The sequence below is a fragment of the Hemibagrus wyckioides genome, linkage group LG01, assembly GCF_019097595.1.
Source record: "Hemibagrus wyckioides isolate EC202008001 linkage group LG01, SWU_Hwy_1.0, whole genome shotgun sequence".
In the NCBI taxonomy this organism is placed as follows: Eukaryota; Metazoa; Chordata; class Actinopteri; order Siluriformes; family Bagridae; genus Hemibagrus; species Hemibagrus wyckioides.
This window is the reverse complement of record NC_080710.1, coordinates 26,746,264-26,765,889: the sequence shown is the minus strand read 5'-3', so window position 1 is coordinate 26,765,889 and position 19,626 is coordinate 26,746,264. Positions and strand designations below refer to the sequence as shown.

Genomic DNA, 19,626 nt, shown 5'->3' with positions numbered 1-19,626 from the left:
CCAGATATTTCTTGCACTTTTTCTTTGTACTTCATTTAAGAAGAAAAAGAGACTTTACACTCAAGAATTTTACAAAGAATAATATGATGTTGTACTTCATATTTTACATACACCGATCAGGCATAACATTATGAGCACTAAGAGGTGAGGAGATCATCAGTGTTACTCACTTCATCATGGCACCTGTTAGTGGGTGGGATATATTAGGCAGCAAGTGAACATTTTTCCTCAAAGTTGATGTGTTAGAAGCAGGAAAAATGGACAAGCGTAAGGATTTGAGCGAGTTTGACAAGGGCCAAATTGTGAAGGCTAGACCACTGGATCAGAGCATCTCCAAAACTGCAACTCTTGTGGGCTGTTCCCGGTCTGCAGTGGTCAGTATCTATCAAAAGTGATCCAAAGAAAGAACAATGGTGAACTGGCAACAGGGTCATGGGCAGCCGAGGCTCACTGATGCACGTGGGGAGCGAAGGCTGGCCCGTGTGATCCGATCCAACAGACGAGCTACTGTTGCTCAAACTGCCGAAGAAGTTAATGCTGGTTCTGATAGAACGGTGTCAGAATACACAGTGCATGACGGGTCAAAAAGGGACCGACAAAATATTAGGCAGGTGGTCATAATGATATGCCTGGTTGGGGTATGCATTTGTTTAGCTATGTGATTGCACATTCAGTTTAATTACAAGTCCAGAATTCGTCCCACGTCTTGGATATGGTAAGAGAAATTCAGGACACTGATTGTATACTGACTACAGACTGCAAATAAGCGCACAATTACACTCTTTTAAAGGTTTGCATTAGAAAATAAGGCAAGTATTTTGGTTTTACCAAACCTTAATCACTCTAGACACGACAATAACACACATACACACACACAAATATAACTTTGTGTGGATCACAGTAACCATATATGAAAAATTGGTAATGATCAGCATTATTATTATTATTATTTGTACCAAATGTCCTGGTGTAAAATGAACACTGAGTGTCAATACAGTATGTTTCCACAACAACTTGGATCACTGTAAATTGCTGAGTGTTACTGATCTGCACTTTCTATAAATTCATCACACAGAGTGCCAAATACATCCCCAGTAAAGGAGATCACTGTATCTGTAAAGCATGGCAGCAATCAACTGAGGTCCTCAGTGTAGTGTGCACAGGAATCACACACGCCTTTAACCCAACAATAAAGCATTTTTTAACACAAGTAGTGCACTGGATCACCACAGCACTACCGAAACCATCTTTTATCTAATGCCAAAGTTTAATAAAAACCCTTCCAAACCCTTTTTAAGCACTAGTTAGGAATCTTCCACACTCACCTCTTACAAGGGTCGAGCGGTATGTTTTTAAGAGAACCAGTCGTTCGCCTGAACTATATTAAAAACGATTTCTTGCTTATCATTTTATAAATCTAAGTGTACGCTTACATTTTAAACCGCGATTATAAATATCATGTTTTTTTAAAAATGTATTACTTTTTATGGTAAAACCATGTTATACACCTTAACACAAGCTCTAAAACTGAATACAGGCACTGAATCAGAAGGCAATCCCGGGGTCCTGATTTGACAGTGAGAGAAGATGGCGGCGCCCAGTAGAACGCAGGTGTTATCGCTGTATAGGATGCTTTTAAGAGAAAGCAACAAATTTCCTTCGTACAACTACAGGTAATTGTTCATATAGCTCGATGATGTTTCTTATCTAGCTAGGGGTAGCGAAATAAATGCCGTTTCATGCACAAGCACATAGCACGCGGTCACTTGATAAACGAAATAGATATGACTGTGAAGCCTTCAGCCAAATAAAGTAGTCAGTAGTCAAGGAAACGAGGTGATCAGGAGATAACTCATCATTTATCAAAGGGATCTGATGAGTGTTAATGAATGCAGTGAAATCCCCTGACATCCTAAATCCTGGTGTTTGTAATACACGCTTATGTTGTGATGCAACTGGGACGCTGTCAGGTCACGTGACTATGATTGTAGTACGCAGAGGAGAAAGCCTTTATCATTATATATCGTTTTTCAGTCCTGTTCTGGAACTGAACTCATAAAACTACAAGCCGTGCAACTCTGAAAACAGTATGAGGATATTTGCCTTAGAAAGCCATGTTATATTGGTCAAAAAACCTTATTTGGAGTTTTAAATTTGCTGGTTAAAAATGCTAATACGTTACAAGGTTACTTCTCTCCTTTTATACAAATGTAGTGCTTTTATTAATCGCCCCTTATCTGTGTCTCTCAGATTTGCATCGACAAAGGTGTCCTAGTCGGTATTTCTTAATAAAAAGAAATGCCAGTAAGGATATACTAATCTAATGTCTGTGATTAGTTTAAAACTCTAGCTCAGTATCGCTTGAGACTTGATTCATTTCCATTCCTAGTCCCTGACGTTGTTTGCGGCATCAACACATTTGAAGTCGACCGACAAACCAGACCAGTTCAGCTTGGTTTTATTTGTATGAAGCGGCTTTGCAGAAATCCAGCTGTAGGTTTCGATCCCCAATGAGTCCCTAAACCCTTAAACCTAGTTCTATTCTGACTGACGGCAGAGTGGAATTAAACCCATACAGAAGAGTAAAGAAAAGCTGTAAACTTTGAGTCTATTTGAGTAGCAGTTCTACAGAACTATCTATCTACACTATATTGCCAAAAGTATTCGCTCACCCATCCAAATAATCAGAATCAGGTGTTCCAATCACTTCCATGGCCACAGGTGTATAAAATTAAGCACCTAGGCATGCAGACTGTTTTTACAAACATTTGTGAAAGAATGGGTCGCTCTCAGGAGCTCAGTGAATTCCAGCGTGGAACTGTGATAGGATGCCACCTGTGCAACAAATCCAGTCGTGAAATTTCCTCGCTCCTAAATATTCCAGTCAACTGTCAGCTGTATTATAAGAACGTGGAAGTGTTTGGGAACGACAGGCCACGTAAACTGACGGAGCGGGGTCAGCGGATGCTGAGGCGCATAGTGCGAAGAGGTCGCCAACTTTCTGCAGAGTCAATCGCTACAGACCTCCAAACTTCATGTGGCCTTCAGATTAGCTCAAGAACAGTGCGCAGAGAGCTTCATGGAATGGGTTTCCATGGCCAAGCAGCTGCATCCAAGCCATACATCACCAAGTGCAATGCAAAGCGTCGGATGCAGTGGTGTAAAGCACGCCGCCACTGGACTCTAGAGCAGTGGAGACGCGTTCTCTGGAGTGACGAATCGCGCTTCTCCATCTGGCAATCTGATGGACGAGTCTGGGTTTGGCGGTTGCCAGGAGAACGGTACTTGTCTGACTGCATTGTGCCAAGTGTAAAGTTTGGTGGAGGGGGGATTATGGTGTGGGGTTGTTTTTCAGGAGCTGGGCTTGGCCCCTTAGTTCCAGTGAAAGGAACTCTGAATGCTTCAGCATACCAAGACATTTTGGACAATTCCATGCTCCCAACTTTGTGGGAACAGTTTGGAGCTGGCCCCTTCCTCTTCCAACATGACTGTGCACCAGTGCACAAAGCAAGGTCCAGAAAGACATGGATGAGTGAGTTTGGTGTGGAGGAACTTGACTGGCCTGCACAGAGTCCTGACCTCAACCCGATAGAACACCTTTAGGATGAATTAGAGCGGAGACTGAGAGCCAGGCCTTCTCGTCCAACATCAGTGTGTGACCTCACAAATGCGCTTCTGGAAGAATGGTCAAAAATTCCCATAAACACGCTCCTAAACCTTGTGGACAGCCTTCCCAGAAGAGTTGAAGCTGTTATAGCTGCAAAGGGTGGACCGACGTCATATTGAACCCTATGGATTAGGAATGGGATGTCACTTAAGTTCATATGCGAGTCAAGGCAGGTGAGCGAATACTTTTGGCAATATAGTGTATCTATCTATCTATCTATCTATAGAATCCAGGTGACATCTTATGACACTAGAAGGAGAAGACTTAATTTTTTGTCACATATATAGTACTGCACAGTGAAATTCATTCTTTGCATATCCCAACTTTTTGGAGACTGGGGTCAGAGCACAGGGTCAGTCATGATACAGCACCCCTGGTGCAGGGAGGGTTAAGGGCCTTGCTCAAATGGCAGCTTGGCCTGAGGCTTAAACCCTGATCTTCCAGTCAACAACCCAGAGCCTTAACCACTGGAGCCTCTAAGTTTTTGCATGCTAGATTTAATAGGAAATGCACATGTTTTGAGATGTCTAAGGGGGATCTTCCACAAGAACAGGATGAGATGAGATTAGATGTAGCATTATTAAACCCTTATAGGGAAAATTTAAGATGACACACCAGCACAAGTAAGAGGAGAGAGAGAGTGATATCAAAGAAAACCTATACATCAAATACAGTGTAACATAAAACTAGTACAAAATAAATAGAAACAATAAAATATCAGTATATGTACATATGGCAGAGTTCTCGTTATACTGTATACATATCCTCATGAATATATACACCGATCTGGCATAACATTATGAACAGTGACAGGTGAAGTGAATAAGACTGATGATCTCCTCATCATGGCACCTGTTAGTGGGTGGGATATATTAGGCAGCAAGTGAACATTTTGTCCTCAAAGTTGATGTGTTAGACACAGAAAAAATGGACAAGCGTAAGGATTTGAGCGAGTTTGGTGAAGGGCCAAATTGTGATAGCTAGATGATTGGATCAGAGCGTCTCCAAAACTGCAGCTCTTGTGGAGTGTTCCCGGTCTGCAGTGGTCAGTATCTATCAAAAGTGGTCCAAGGAAGGAACAGTGGTGAACCGGCGACAGGGTCATGGGCGGCCAAGGCTCATTGATGCACGTGGGGAGAGAAGGCTGGACCGTGTGATCCGATCCAACAGACGAGCTACTGTTGCTCAAATTTCTGAAGAAGTTAATGTTGGTTCTGATAGAAAGGTGTCAGAATACACAGTGTATGAAGAGTCAGGGCTGTTTTGGCAGCAAAAGTGGGACCAACACAATATTAGGCAATGTGGTCATAATGTTATGCCTGGTCGGTGTATCTATACATGTACAACTTTCAAGTTTCCCTCGTCTTTGTAAACAAAGCTTGCAGAGATTCAGCTGAAGTAATAGGATCTGTAATAAGGGTATTGTATCAATAATCAAGTAGAATTGTAACTGATATGGGTTCTAAAGGATCACTGTATGGATTTCTAAGTCGTCATCTTTTTGGGGGACTGAGAGGAGCTGGTCATGTTAAATTTGAATAGATGACTTACATCTGTATTTGGGAATTGATCTATTCACGTTCCAGCCTGTTGGCTGTAGATCAAAGCAACCAGAAATGAAATAAATGAACACATCAGATTTCCTGCAAGCAAAATCATTCACAGTGTCGAATTAGCCCATCGTCTTGCTGTTTAGCGCAGTGTCATTTTTAATCTTGAGTGTTTAAAAAAATCCATTCTCATGTTTTCCACTAATTCAACACTCTGGAACACAAGACTATCCAAATTCAAGGGAACCAGCAATTAACTACTCCACACACACAGCATGAGAACGGCGAGAATTCAAGCTAGCTGGTGTTTGTAGAGATTCTGACGGGGAAGACGATTAATCAGAGCCGTAGCGGGACGAGAGACGAACACGCTGAGGCAGAGATAGCTCTGTATAACCTGTGGCTTATGAAATAGTCTGTCACGGCAGGTGATTGGGTTTTATTACTGTGTGCAGCGCTGCTCGGTGTGCGCATAAAACCGAGTCCGCATCCAATGTGTGTTCCTGCAGATGATAACTGCTGAAGCAGCATGTTGTGGTTGGCAAATAGCCCGTATCGATGTTCGGCAGCAGGAACGTGGGATGTGTTGGTCATATTTCGACCTGTGGGAATGAGGTTTTTATGTGTGGAGCAAAGCAAACATGGCGAGCTGTAAGTAATACAAAGGGATCATGTACAGTATTGTGAGCGTTATCTGAGGAAAACATTGACGTGTTTTAATCCAGTTTGTGATGAGTAGTCTGGTTTAAAAAGCTCATTGATCTGTTGGAGAACAGATGGTGGGTGGTTTGGAATACTAAGTTGATATGTTTTATTACACCCCCACGTCCTCACATTCCCACACCCTACCATTCTCATACCCTCAAATTCCCACCTCCTTGCATCCTCATACTCCCACATCCTCATACTTCCACATCCTCACAACCCCCACACTCTCACATCCCCACATCCTCACACCCCCACATCCCCATACCCTAAAACCCTCACATCCCCATACCCTCTCATCCCCACATTCTCACACCTCCATACCCTCACATCCCCACATCCTCACACCCCTACATCCCCATACCCTAAAACCCTCACATCCCCATACCCTCTCATCCCCACATTGTCACACCTCCATACCCTCACATCCCCACATCCCCATGCCCTCACATCCCCACGCCCTCATGTCCCCACATTCTCACACCTCCATACCCTCACATCCCCACATCCCCATGCCCTCACATCCCCATACCCTCTCATCCCCACATTCTCACACCTCCATACCCTCACATCCCCACATCCCCATGCCCTCACATCCCCACGCCCTCATGTCCCCACATTCTCACACCTCCATACCCTCACATCCTCATACCCTCACACCCTCACATCCCCATACCCTCACATCCCCATACCCTCACACCCTCACATCCCCATACCCTCACATCCCCATACTCTCACATCCCCATACCCTCACACCCCCACATCCCCATACCCTCACATCCCCATACCCTCACATCCCCATACCCTCACATCCTCACATCCCCATACCCTCACATCCCCATACCCTCACATCCTCACATCCCCATACCCTCACATCCCCATGCCCTCACATCCCCACGCCCTCACGTCCCCACATTCTCACACCTCCATACCCTCACATCCTCATACCCTCACATCCCCACACCCCCATATCCCACATCCCCACAACCCAAAATCCTCACACCCTCACACACTTTTCTGTAAAATTGGCACTCTACCATCAAAACTCATGCACATGGATAGAAATGGAAAAGCTGCCAGTCAGATAGTTTACAACCTTTAAGATTCTGAAACTTGCAGCCAGAAAAGCGTACAGAAGATTTCAGGCGCTCTGTAACTTTAGACTAATCGTGATGTCCCTGTGCGCTGTCTATAGACGGAAGGATTTGACTTTGGCTTTGAAAATATTTTTATTATCCAGTGGTAAATCTCAAAAACTCATAAAAATCCTCAACGGTTGTTATTATTTCTACGCCAAGGATTACGAAGCACCCCATTTGATTACAGTTTTTTTTATTTATTTTTTATTTTTTTAAAAATACAGCAATTTTTCCTGCACCTTGTCAGTGCGGAAAAAAGGAGGGCAGGACAGTGTTTTATAAAACTAAGCTTTTCCTCATGAATCTTCAGATTTGTTTATTTGAAGTGTCATGAAACCTGTTTTCATTTTGCTGAAGCATCTGTATGCACATTGGGCTTTTACTGTACTCCAGGAGATGAAACCCGCCGTGGGCTCGCTCTGCTCTCGATGCTGAGCCGCATTGTGTAGTAAAATCTGCTAAATTATTCAGAGCCATTATTCACTGGGTGGAAATAACAGGTTTCGAGAAGCCATTGGAGAGCGTGATATACCTTCAGATGATGGGCTGTTTACCTTCATGCTTAGAGCCTCGAGCATCAGCCAGCAGAGGATGTGAACAGAATATCATAGATTTCTAAGGAGAGCACTGGATGCTGAGAGAGAGAGAGAGAGAGAGAGAGAGACGGACGGACACAGAGTTATGATGCAGTGCTAGCGTAAAGAGGAAATATGGAGTGAATGAGAGATAGAGGAGATACGTAACAGATGGAAAGTGAGAGAGAGAGAGAGAGAGAGAGAGAGAGAGAGAGAGGAGGGGGGGGGAGAGGTTTTTCAATTCTGTTTCAGGTTAAGGAGACGACTGATCTTCAGAGACGCGAGAGAGACGTAAACAGAGATGGAGAGACTCTGGGGAGAAGGATGGGCTTCACTGATGTTACATATACTGCTGAATCATGGAAGTAGGGCAGCTCTTACGTAAAACCCTCCTCCCTCAGTTAAAGCGAACCGAGCCACACAGCTCTGTACTCAGCTTGTCTGTGCCGCCTAAATAAATGATCAGGAAGGAAATTCTCTCTACAGAACACACCCACACGCTTTTATACTTTAGAAATTGGCAATACAGAGCAGGATTTGTTTAAAGATAACCACTACACCAGGAATATGTGTGTAACAGTGTCGGTTTAAAGGTGCATTAGGAAATATTTGTGTAATGTAGGTTAAATGGGTGGAGTTTTAAAAAATGTTTTGAATGAGCCCCGCCCCTAAAACATGCATAATTATTTCTGAGGCTATGCAGTGGTGTTGGGGGCGTGTCTATTAAAAACGACTGTTAAGAGGCCAATTCAAATACAAACATATTATAAGCGTTTATAGAGCACGAGTGTGTATTAATCCCTCATTAGGCGATCAGCATCAGCTAGCCGTCCTGCACAATATGGCATGGGACAGAAGATGGAGAAGGACATTATGACCTGAAGTCCCCCTGCTGTCCCCTCTGGGAGCTGAAGCAGCAGTATGGTGATTCTCATTGCCCTTCTCCATTTGTTCCCTTTATTTAGTCCGTCAGGCGTTTTTTATTTATCTGTCATGTGAAGCCTTAATGAGTTCAAACTTAATTGAGTTTAAACTTGTGTTTGTTCTGCTGGTTTTCTCTGTGATCCCTGTGTGTGGTCACGCTGCAGTCTGAACGGGTTCGTGTCAAGTTGCCTTCTCTTCTCTTCTCTTCTTTTCTCTTCTCTTCTCTTCTCTTCTCTTCTCTTCTCTTCTCGTTCTCTCCCATTTTAACTCCTCTTCTTTTCTCATTTTATCTCTTCTCTTCTACACTCTTCTTTTGCTGCTCCTCTCCTCTCCTCTCCTCTTCTCCACTCTTTTAACCTCTCCTCTCCTCTCCTCTACTCTGTTGTTCTTTCTGCTGCTTTTTTCTCCTCTCCTCTCCTCTTCTCTTCTCTTCTCTTCTCTTCTCTTCTCTTCTCTTCTCTTCTCTTCTCTTCTCGCCACGTTCCCTCCCATTTTAACTCTTCTCTTCTTTTCTCATTTTATCTCTTCTCTTCTCCACTCTTCTTTTGCTGCTCCTCTCCTCTCCTCTACTCTACTCTGTTGTTCTTTCTGCTGCTTTTTTCTCCTCTCCTTTCCTCTTCTCTTCTCTTCTCTTCTCTTCTCTTCTCTTCTCTTCTCTTCTCTTCTCGTTCTCTCCCATTTTAACTCCTCTCCTTTTCTCATTTTATCTCTTCTCTTCTCCACTCTTCTTTTGCTGCTCCTCTCCTGTCCTCTCCTCTTCTCTACTCTGTTGTTCTTTCTGCTGCTTTTTTCTCCTCTCCTCTCCTCTCCTCTCCTCTCCTCTCCTCTCCTCTCCTCTCCTCTTCTCTCATCTCTTCTTCTCCACTCTTCTCTTCTCTTCTCTTCTCGCCACGTTCCCTCCCATTTTAACTCCTCTTCTTTTCTCATTTTCTCTTCTCTTCTCCACTCTTCTTTTGCTGCTCCTCTCCTCTCCTCTCCTCTTCTCTTCTCCACTGTTCTTTCTTCTGCTTTTTTCTCCCCTCCTCTCCTGTCCTCTCTTCTATTCTTCTCCCTTCTCTTAACCACTCCTCCTCTCCTCTCTTTTTCTACCCTCTCCTCTTTTTTCTTCTACCCTATCTTCTTTTCCATTCTTCTCCTCCTGGTAATCTAAAAAAAAAGCTGATTTATTTGTTCTAATACAAAGGAAACCAAAGTAAGTCTCCTCACCTCTCTTTTCTCACTTCCACGACTCAGTTCTCCTCTGCAACCCCTCTATTCCTTTTGTTTAATGGCATTGGCACTTACTACATTCCCTTTGACCCGACTCAGCTTATTTAGCCTTTAAAGTCTGTCAATGGTTAGAATGTGTCTCATTAATAATACATGCCTCATGTGTTTCCTACTGAAGTTCTCATTAAATATTAAGGGGCTTTAATTGGTATCACTTTACACACTGATGATCCTCGTGTCCTGTTCGTCAGGCCACTGCCCTGCACGTGTAGGGATTTCACTGTGTGTGTGTGTGTGTGTAACCGTTCATGGTTTAGACTGCTGTACATATTGGAGATAAACAGATTAGAAGTCTGCTAGCAGATTTTTTTCTATTTATTCCATGTATGTGATTCACTTCATGTTCATCATCGTACCTCAGCTGTTCAGTGTGTGTAGAAAATGTCAGATCTGTTTGTTAGCGCCCGTGCTGAACATACTTCCTGTAATTTGGTTTGGTGACTAATGGATCTGTAGGTCAGTTTTCAAAGAGCACATGATGCTGTTCATGTGTCAGTCACATGTTGCTGGTCCTGAAGCCAGGCTCTTTGGAAGTCTGTACATCTCTGTTCGTCTGAGGAAGGGGCTACTCGTCACTGCAGGCTGTGAATCAGGATGAAATCCTACGCTGATGATGAACGATTGTGACACATGGCGCAAAACGCGAGTCTTAATTATCAGAGTCGGATCGGATTTGGTTTTGAAAAACTCTAGCAAAAAGTTTTTGTTTTTTTGTTGAGTAATAAAGTGCCTTGATGGTCCCATATTTGCAAGGGTTTTTTTTCCCCATGGTGTAGGTGTGGATCCATGTGCAGAGGCGTTTGCAGAGGCGCAGAGGCGTTTATTCGATCAAAACGAGAACTCAATCAAAGCTCATAATTAGGCCAGATTTGTAAACCGAGTCTTTATCAAACTACACGAAACGAGAACTTGGACGTGAGGCAAAAGTTTACCGGCACACCAGGGTACATAACAGCAAACCAATCACGAATGAAACACCTAAATATGATTAGAGAGGCAACAGGGAAATAAACCCATGACAAAACTGTGGGCGGAGACAAGACTAAATGTAATCAATAGTACAGAAAGAAAAGAAAACAAGAGCTCAGCACTGACAGACTTGAACCTGAAATTCAGAATCATATACAACCCTCACTTTCATTTGCATGTTGGAGAATATTTGCATATTTTATGATGTAATAACTCTTGCCTGTCAGATGCTCTCACATTAACTGCTCAGGCTTTTTCAGCTTTCTTTAAAGAATGTGGCGAAACATGTTTTGACCTATCTAATAAACTGAATTACTTATTAAAGAAAGAAAGGATGGAAGAATGGAAGGGAGGGAGGGAGGGAGGAAGGAAGGAAACGGAAGGAAAGGAAGGGAAAGGAAGGGAACGGAAGGAAAGGAAGGGAACGGAAGGAAAGGAAGGGAACGGAAGGAAAGGGAATGGAATGGAAGGAAAGGAAGGGAACGGAACGGAAGGAAAGGAACGGAAGGAAAGACAAGGGAAGGAAAGGAAGGGAACGGAACAGAAGGAAAGGAACGGAAGGAAAGGCAAGGGAAGGAAAGGATCTGAAGGGAAGGAACGGAAGGAAAGGAACGGAACGGAAGGGAAGGGAAGGAAAAGAACGTAAGGGAAGGGAAGGAACGGAAGGGAAGGGAAGGGAAGGAAAAGAACGTAAGGGAAGGGAAGGAAAGGAATGGAACGGAAGGGAAGAAACGGAACGGAAGGAAAATAAGGGAAAGAAGAATGGAAGGAAGGAAAAAATTATTCACATTTAACCTTTAACATTTTAATAAACTATTTTAGCATCTATTAAAGCCAGTATAATGAGCTTATTTACATTATTGATGTAAACAGCAGTGTATTACATTTTTACAAACATTTGAAAGCTTACGTGTATTACTTCACTTCAGGGATTGAATTCCTGATTGTTTGGTTGGGTCACTTTCCTCCAGATTAGGGTGTCAGACATTTTTTCCGGAGTCTTCCAGGTTTCCTCCCAGTAACAGACCAGTAGCAGTAGAACTGTCTGCTTAAAGGATGGCCCAAGGATGGCTCTGATGCCCTTGGATAATAGAAGTATATGCCACTTAGAATAAATCCATCAATATCCAGGATAAAGGTAAAGCGCTTAATGTGTTTTATTTAGTGATTTAAGATGTTAGCTATGCTTCAGATAAGCTGACAGCGAATTAGGTCAACATTTAGTGTAGTGGACTGTGACACAGATCTGTTCTGCATTAGAGCTGACACCGGGTGAACTTCAGACCTTACAAATACACATGATGGCTGCTTCAAAGGCCTCGGCTTATTTGCGTTTAGCTTTGAACCGCCTGTCAGTCAGGCCAAGAGCAAGTTCAGGATGAGTCACTTTTTATCCAGCAAACTGCTGTGTATATATTTATATATATATATATATATATATATTTATATTTTTTAAACTCCTTCTCAAATCTCAGTTTTGTGTGTGTGTTGTTGTCAGTGTTGGTGTGTGTGTGTGTGTTTGGACATGTGCACTCTTGCTTTCTTTCCTGTTAACCTATTAGGCCTACCATCTGTCGCCCTTCTCTCTCTCTCTTTCACTCTGTCACTCTCTCTTGCCCCTACCCCTCCTTATTTTCCCCCTCCTTTATTTTTCCTTTCTCCTAATTCACTGGGATGTGAGGAGGCTGTTGGTCTGGCTGTCGAGCATCACTTTCTGCGTCTTGCATGGAAGCTTAAATGCTGGAGTAAGGAATATTATAAATATCATGCACATCACATGTCAGGTGTCTCTGTGGTCCTGCTCAGACATGTGAGAGGTCAGATCTTCTGACCTCTGTGCTTTTTCACACCGTCTTTAATAGAAAGAAACCTGGACACGCATATATGTATAATGGAAGTAAAGAATATTTATTTGTTATATCTTGCCTATTCACTGCTCATCACACCCAGCTCTGCGTCTAATGATCAGCGGCGTGTGACGGAAAAGCGTCTCCTCTCTAATTTCCCACAATCCTCTGCTGCATTTTTGTCTCATCTCCTCCAGGAGCCCTTGAAGTCAGTGTAGTGACTTGTATTATAGTAACAGACTCTGAAATGGCTCTAGGTTCCTCTCTGGCTAGCCAACTAGAGCAAAGCGTAACGTCTATGCAGGAAAACCACACGCTGAGAAGAAAGGAGAATGCGTTTCAGACCCACAAGACTGAGAAATCACATTTCTCTTAAAACTCTGTTAGGAGTTTCTTTCATTTTCCTTGTTTTTGTTGTACCTTTGTGGGTTTTTTTTTTTTTGCAGGAATGGATCAACAATAAAACAAAATTAGCAGATAAGGAATACTAGCTGATAGAGACAGCTTTATGCTAATGTGTTTATGCTAATTGGCCCCCTGCCAGATTTGCTTCATCGTTAGCTACGTTAACGTTTTCGGATGAAGCGCTCGCTCCCAAGGGCCTGTGCTGAGCGCTGATTTGCAGCTTGTGTGTCTTGTGTCTTTTCAGGACGTACGCCCTGCGTAGGGTACGTGATGCGTTCAGAGACAACCGGGATGTCGAGGACCCGAAAGTTCTGGAGCAGCTGTTGAACAAAGCACGCGACAATCTGGCCATCATCCAGAGACAGGTACCACCTCCATTGAAGAAAGGGTGAAAAAAATAATAGAATAAATAAATACACACAGGAGCAACACAGTACAGGCTGTCAGAAAAGCTCTCTCTCTCTCTGTGTCTCTCTCTCTCTCTCTCTCTCTCTCTCTCTAAATCCTTTTAAATCCCTCTATCCTCTGAAGAGATATAACAGCAGCTAGCACGGCTGCTGCTGTTGTTTTAGAAACATATTGATGAGAAACTGCTGGGTCCCACCTGTCCCTCTGGCAGGCTTCCATACAGTACAGGCAATGTGTGCTCAGGAAGGGGGGCTTCCTCTCACCCCATTTTGTCCTTTTTAACCAGCCCAATCCGGTCTTCTTGTCTTTCTCATCTCAATGTCCTCGGTGAAGCTGTTCTGTGAGTTTAGGTTGCTTTATCACCGAAGCTTCATTTTTATAGGCAGGTTCCCTACAGGCCTCGAATATTTTTGGAAGTGCTTAATTTGCCAAAAAAAAAAAAATCCCTCCTCTCGAAAGGTCATGAAATTAGCCTCTGGGAAAAAAGTTCTTGCTTTATATATTGAGACCTTGGGATGATCAAGTTCTGTCTGACCTTTCTGTCAAAAACGAGTTATAAATATGTTATTTACATACCAATTAAGAGGTGAGTAGTTTTATATGTAGTTTTAAAGTGTTCAAATAAAAAAAATGGAACAGTTTGACCTGATGAGGTCAAAAACGGTGTGGCTCAGTGTCTTAGAAATGAATGAGAATAAGGTATTGATACATTATGTTGCCAAAAGTTTTGGGACGTCTGCCTTTACATGCACATGAATGTAATATGGAGTTGGCTCCACCCTTTGCAGCTATAACAGCTTCAACTCTTCTGGGAAGGTTTAGGAGTGTGTTTATGGGAATTTTTGACCAGTCCTCAAGAAGCATATTTATAAGGTCAGGCACTGATATTGGATGTGAAGGTCTGGCTCGCAGTCACCGCTCTAATTCATCCCAAAGGTTTTCTCTCAGGTTGAGGTCAGGACTCACTCATCCATGTCTGTATGGACCTTGCTTTGTGCACTGGTGTGCAGTCATGTTGGAACAGGAAGGGGTCATCCCCAAACTGTTCCCACAAAGCTGGGAGCATGAAGTTGTCCAAAATGTCTTGGTATGCTGAAGCATTAAGAGTTCCTTTCACTGGAACTTAGGGGTCAAGCTCAACCCCTGAAAAACAACACCTAAATTCAATGATTTGGAGGGTTGTCCCAAACCTTTTGGCAATATAGTGTATATTAGAATTCACAGAATTATGTAGAGCTTGTGGCGCAGTACTGAAAAGGACATACAGTAAGAAACCATAAAAGTTTGGCAGCTTGACCTCCCTTGTGTCCCTTTAATTGAATTTTTTGCTCTGAAGGAATCTCTCTCTCTCTCTCACTCACTCATTCTCACTAAACCCAGCTTAGTTGTTCAATTTTCGGTGTATTTTTTTTTTTTTTCTTTGAAATTTTTTTCCACAGTATAGTTGCACTTCAGGAATGCTGTCTCCTTAGTGAACGAAGTAATATCTCCAGTGAATAGCTCTATGTCCTTATAAAGAAGTCGTTCTTCTCTTCCTCTCAATTTTTCTCCAACCACTATCTCTATTTTTGTGCTGTCTTATTTCTGACTGTATGTGCGTGCAGATCTTTTGAAAGGCACTCTCAGAAGGCCTGTAGTTACACTAAAATACGGCTAATAACACACACACACACATACATATGCACAACACTGTCTGTAGTAGCTTTTCTCAGGTTGGTCCTGGAACTAAAGTCATTTAAAATAATATAATTGTAATAAACCTGTTGTTTTCCTGTCATTAATGAAAACAAGGTTGAAGAGAAGGAAGGAAGGAAGGAGCAGTTAAGGTTTAAGGGCCTTGCTCAGAGTTTAAATCCCAGGTCCACCAAGCTGCCACTTCTGGGCCCCTGAGCAAGGCCCTTAACCCTCAGTTGCTCAGCTGTATAAAATGACATAAAATATAATTCACTCTGGATGAGGGCGTCTGCCAAATGCCAGATATGTAAATGTAGAGGGTTTCAGGAATGATGTATTTTTGTAGGCCGGTTTAAAAGTTAGCATCCCCGTACTTCCTTTGATTAAAAAAGCCAATAGGATTGTTCCACTGGCTTTTGGATTAATGCTGAAATGAAGCTTGGTGACCAAAAAACGTTTAGATTTCTTCTAAACGATGACTTCCTGATGATCCAGAAGGTAAGTACTAAGCATTCCGTGTTTTAGGACTCGTTCCTGCATTGCTGTTTTAGCAGAACATCCCGCCATATTCACGTCAAGTCCAGCAGAAGTTGCCGAGGTTAAGCATATCGGTCCTTATGTTTTATTCTCTAGCAGAAAGTGTGAAATATGTTTCCAGTCAGTTAAAGGAATCCCTAGCTCGAAGAAAAGTTGTGAAGCCGTGTTTTAGCTTCTAGTACATTGACGTTTGGGTCATGTGTGAAACTCGCCCAGCGTAGCCCAGTCATGCTTAAATGTCACACTGATTCACTCTCTGCACATATGTGAAGGCACAAGTTCCAGTGACTAAGCGCTCCATCGCCACAAGTGACTGATGTCTTGAGTATTCTCTGTGTGTTCTTGTCATCTGTTGAGACTTTGTGTGTGTTTGAGAGAGAGAGAGAGAGAGAGAGAGAGAGAGAGTGTGTGTGTAGGTGGTGCATACTCTTCTGTTATCAGAGCACAGCAGTACGATAAGCAACGCCGCTGTCGAGTCAGACACGGCGAGTTCAGACTGCCAGGGGGGAAGCGAGACCTTCTGCCTCTCTTACACTCGTCCATTCTGTCTTCTCACACACAAAAACACAGGCATGTCCTGCTGTGTGTCGTGACCGTGCCAGTACATATGCCACCCTCCACCCATGCTCTACTTTAGAGGGCATGGTAAGATTGGCAAAAAATATACCTCCAGCTCGCCTTAAACTTGGACACGTCGGTATGTTTATTCTCGCCAATGCAATTGTGATCGATTAATGCCTCCTTCTTCTAATAACGCGGCTAATTTCCAGCAGCGTAGATTGGTGTCTGGGTAAAATGTGTTAAGGTCACATTCTTCCATTTAAAAGAAACATTTTGTCTGTAGATCTGTACGATTTATGAAATAAATCGGTTAATTACGTCGCATCTCAGCTTTCGAGCAATCACGGCTAAGGATTTAAGGATGTGCTTCCCTTTTACAGTAAATTCAGTGATTTTGTTATGGCGTCAGTTGGCAGGTTTGGCTTCCCTTTATACTACTATATGCAATATATACGTCTCAATATACATTCCAGAAATCAAGACATTTCACTTATGAGAAATCTGGTATATATTTTTTACAGTATACTTTGCTTATTTATTCTTTAATACTTTTTAACTCCTTCATTTCAATTCCTTCATGGATTTTGGTTTAAATGCCCATGTTGCTGTCTGAGAATTGCCCGACCATCAGTTCGTACACGATGGCAATAAGTACTTTAGCTCACATTAATAAATCTCAGAGAACATGGCAATGAAATGCCATGTGAATTTTGGAATCTCTTACCCTGCCGAACAGTACATGTTCTTTCGGCTGCTTCCTGTTCGGGATCGCCACAGCGGATCAATTGGTCCGCTTGTTTTGATTTGGTGCAGGATTTACGGCAGATGCCTTTCCTGATGCAACCCTCCCGTTTTATCCGGGCTTGGGACCAGCACTGAGATTTTATTCTTAAGTGGCTGGGTTAGCTCCCTGTCCGGGAATTGAACCCAGGCCACGGCAATGAGAGCACGAGATCCTGCCACTGAACCACCAGGAGGCCCTGTTGAACAGTACATAGCATTCTTTATTAAGCATTTGTTAATTTAAAAGTTAGTTCCCATCCTTTAATCTGATTGGTCGAGCAGTGTTTCAAGATTAGAACTGCACTGTGATTGTTTTTCAGTGTGCGTCACGCCACGTTTGAGTTCGTTACACTGAATTCCACTTCCTCGTTCGAAGCTCTTAGTACAGTAGAGTTAACAGCATCATCACAGTACAATGATATTTTCAATAAAATTGGTTTAGAATATGAAAGCTGATCAGTAAAAGATGAAAAGAAATAAGGTACACCGAAAGTAGCTTTCACAGGAACGTGCAAATCAGTGTGAGCTATCTGGGCAGCTAGACAACGTGCTATAAATCAAGTTAATTATTCTAATTAGATTAACGTCTAATGTTATTCGACAGTTTTAGTGAGAAGACAGAAGCGTTACATGAAGCACCCTGGTAGAAAAATATGTCTAATCTGAAAGTGCCCATAATCCCAGATGCTCATCTGGTCAAGCTGCTGATTACTTCTCTATGACTAGCTTTCTGCAGCTTTAGTCTACACTGAAACTTTATTTACTGAGATTTCTTGAGAAAGACAATACGTTTTGAAAGGCTATATGAATAAAGTGGGTATAGAAGATGAATGTTACTTAATTTTTTAACAAATTCGACTTCAGTTTATCTTTATCCTGGGCACAGTGATGAATTTTCCCAGTCCCTGGGCTTCAGGCAGGAATAGACACTGGAGTGGATACCAGTCCATCACAATGCCTTATGTACAGACAGATCCTCTCTCCTGCGAACAATTTTGAGCCACTAATTGACCCACTGGATTGTATTTTGGGAGGTGGGAGGAAATCTGAGAACCTGGAGGAAACCTAGACACTGGGAGAACATGAGATGAGTCTGCACAGAGAGAAACCCAAGCTCAGGAATAATCCAGGTACCCTGATCAGGAAAAAGCTAGGAAAGGTGTTTATCCTCGCACAGCGTCAGACACACGGCCTTCGTCTTCGTCGTTGCTTTTAGTCATGGAATGTAGCAGACTTTCACTTTGCAGGAATTGCAGGGTTAGTTTTCACATGGCATGTTTAGAGATGTTTAATTGCTCCTTCTTTCTTTATAAGAATATATATATATAACTTTAAACCATCGAAGAGTGAAATTGTTCAGATATTCTTCAGCTCCTTTTTTTCCCCAGAGGCCAAAATTTTGGAATGGAATTTGTCCCTGTTGTGTTATGTCCATACTCAACAAAGTTGTGCTTAATGCTTCATATAGAAGGAGATACTCATTGCCTTAATAATGTGTAGTTCTTCATATGTATTTATGTTCCTATCTAGCTTACTGGGGGCAATATTTTCATAGAAAAGTTCCAAAATAACAATAAATGATTAAATTAAATTACATGATGATATCAAACCAATTTCTGCTCTCTGAGATGGCCTAAGTGCATTTCCTTAACCATCTAAAACCTTATCTTCAACCTTTAATATTCTGTGTAAGGTTATCCAACAGAGGGAAGATCTCACACTGAAAGCCAACAGAATCCTTACTCATTTTATGTCAGTCTTAAGGAGATAAAAAATATAATTTAATTTGTTTATACTGATTGAAAATGTCCAGGTGATTTGACTGAAACGCCATTGTACCTGTTAAAAAGGGTTAAAATGGTTATATATTCCAAAAAGAAAAAGTAAAACCATAGAGGGTCACATTTAATACAGCAATTAGTGCTTTACAGCACCACCCTGTGCTCCATTGTGCTCTGAACATTTGAACACTTTATGATTTATAAGAACATCTCCCCCCTCCTCTCTCCTCTCCTCTCCTCCATTGAGATATACCAGGAAAGCCTAGGGATATTAAAGTAAGTGTGCTCTTTGCAATATTGATGTGCCCGCTGTTTCCGAATGCACTTTAGTTAGTGTAACGAGTCTAAAAATCTGTGGCCACGGGTAGCAGCCCATGCCACAGCAAAGCATCTCTGTGGGAAGCTGCTCCAAATAGATCCCCTAATGGATTTCACGTCAGTTTCCAATCAGGCTCCACTGTATTTTCATCTGACCCCCTTTTTATTTATTTTTTTATTCATTTAACCAGCACTGATTTCTGGCTACAATGTATAGACAGCTGACTAGAGAGAAATAAGGGTTTTTATTTATTCGTGTTTTTGTTTGTTTGTTCATTCATTTAACCAGCACTGATTTCTCATTAGTTCTGTCTACAATGTATAGATAGCTGACTAGAGAGAAATAAGGGTTTTTGTTTGTTTGTTTGTTTGTTTGTTTGTTCATCTATTCATTTATTCATTCATTTAACCAGCACTGATTTCTCATAATTATTGATTACAACTTACAGACAGCTGACTAGAGAGAAATAAGAATTTTTATTTATTTATTTATTTGGTTGGTTGGTTGGTTGGT

General features: G+C 42.2%; 2 protein-coding genes across 2 annotated transcripts in view; one reads left to right on the top strand and one right to left on the bottom strand.

Annotated features, from left to right (window-relative positions):
• Window positions 1-1,445, bottom strand: part of fars2 (phenylalanyl-tRNA synthetase 2, mitochondrial) — a 164,826-nt gene extending 163,381 nt beyond the window's left edge. The window contains exon 1 of the mRNA XM_058401681.1: window positions 1,326-1,445. The gene's annotated coding sequence lies outside the window, so the exon portion shown is untranslated. The remainder of the gene's footprint in view (window positions 1-1,325) is intronic.
• Window positions 1,446-1,548: 103 nt separating this feature from the next.
• Window positions 1,549-19,626, top strand: part of LOC131356146 (LYR motif-containing protein 4B) — a 54,903-nt gene continuing 36,825 nt past the window's right edge. The window contains exons 1-2 of the mRNA XM_058395008.1: window positions 1,549-1,673; window positions 13,295-13,415. Of these exons, the coding sequence (XP_058250991.1) occupies window positions 1,588-1,673; window positions 13,295-13,415 (207 nt within the window). The 5' untranslated portion in view covers window positions 1,549-1,587. The remainder of the gene's footprint in view (window positions 1,674-13,294; window positions 13,416-19,626) is intronic.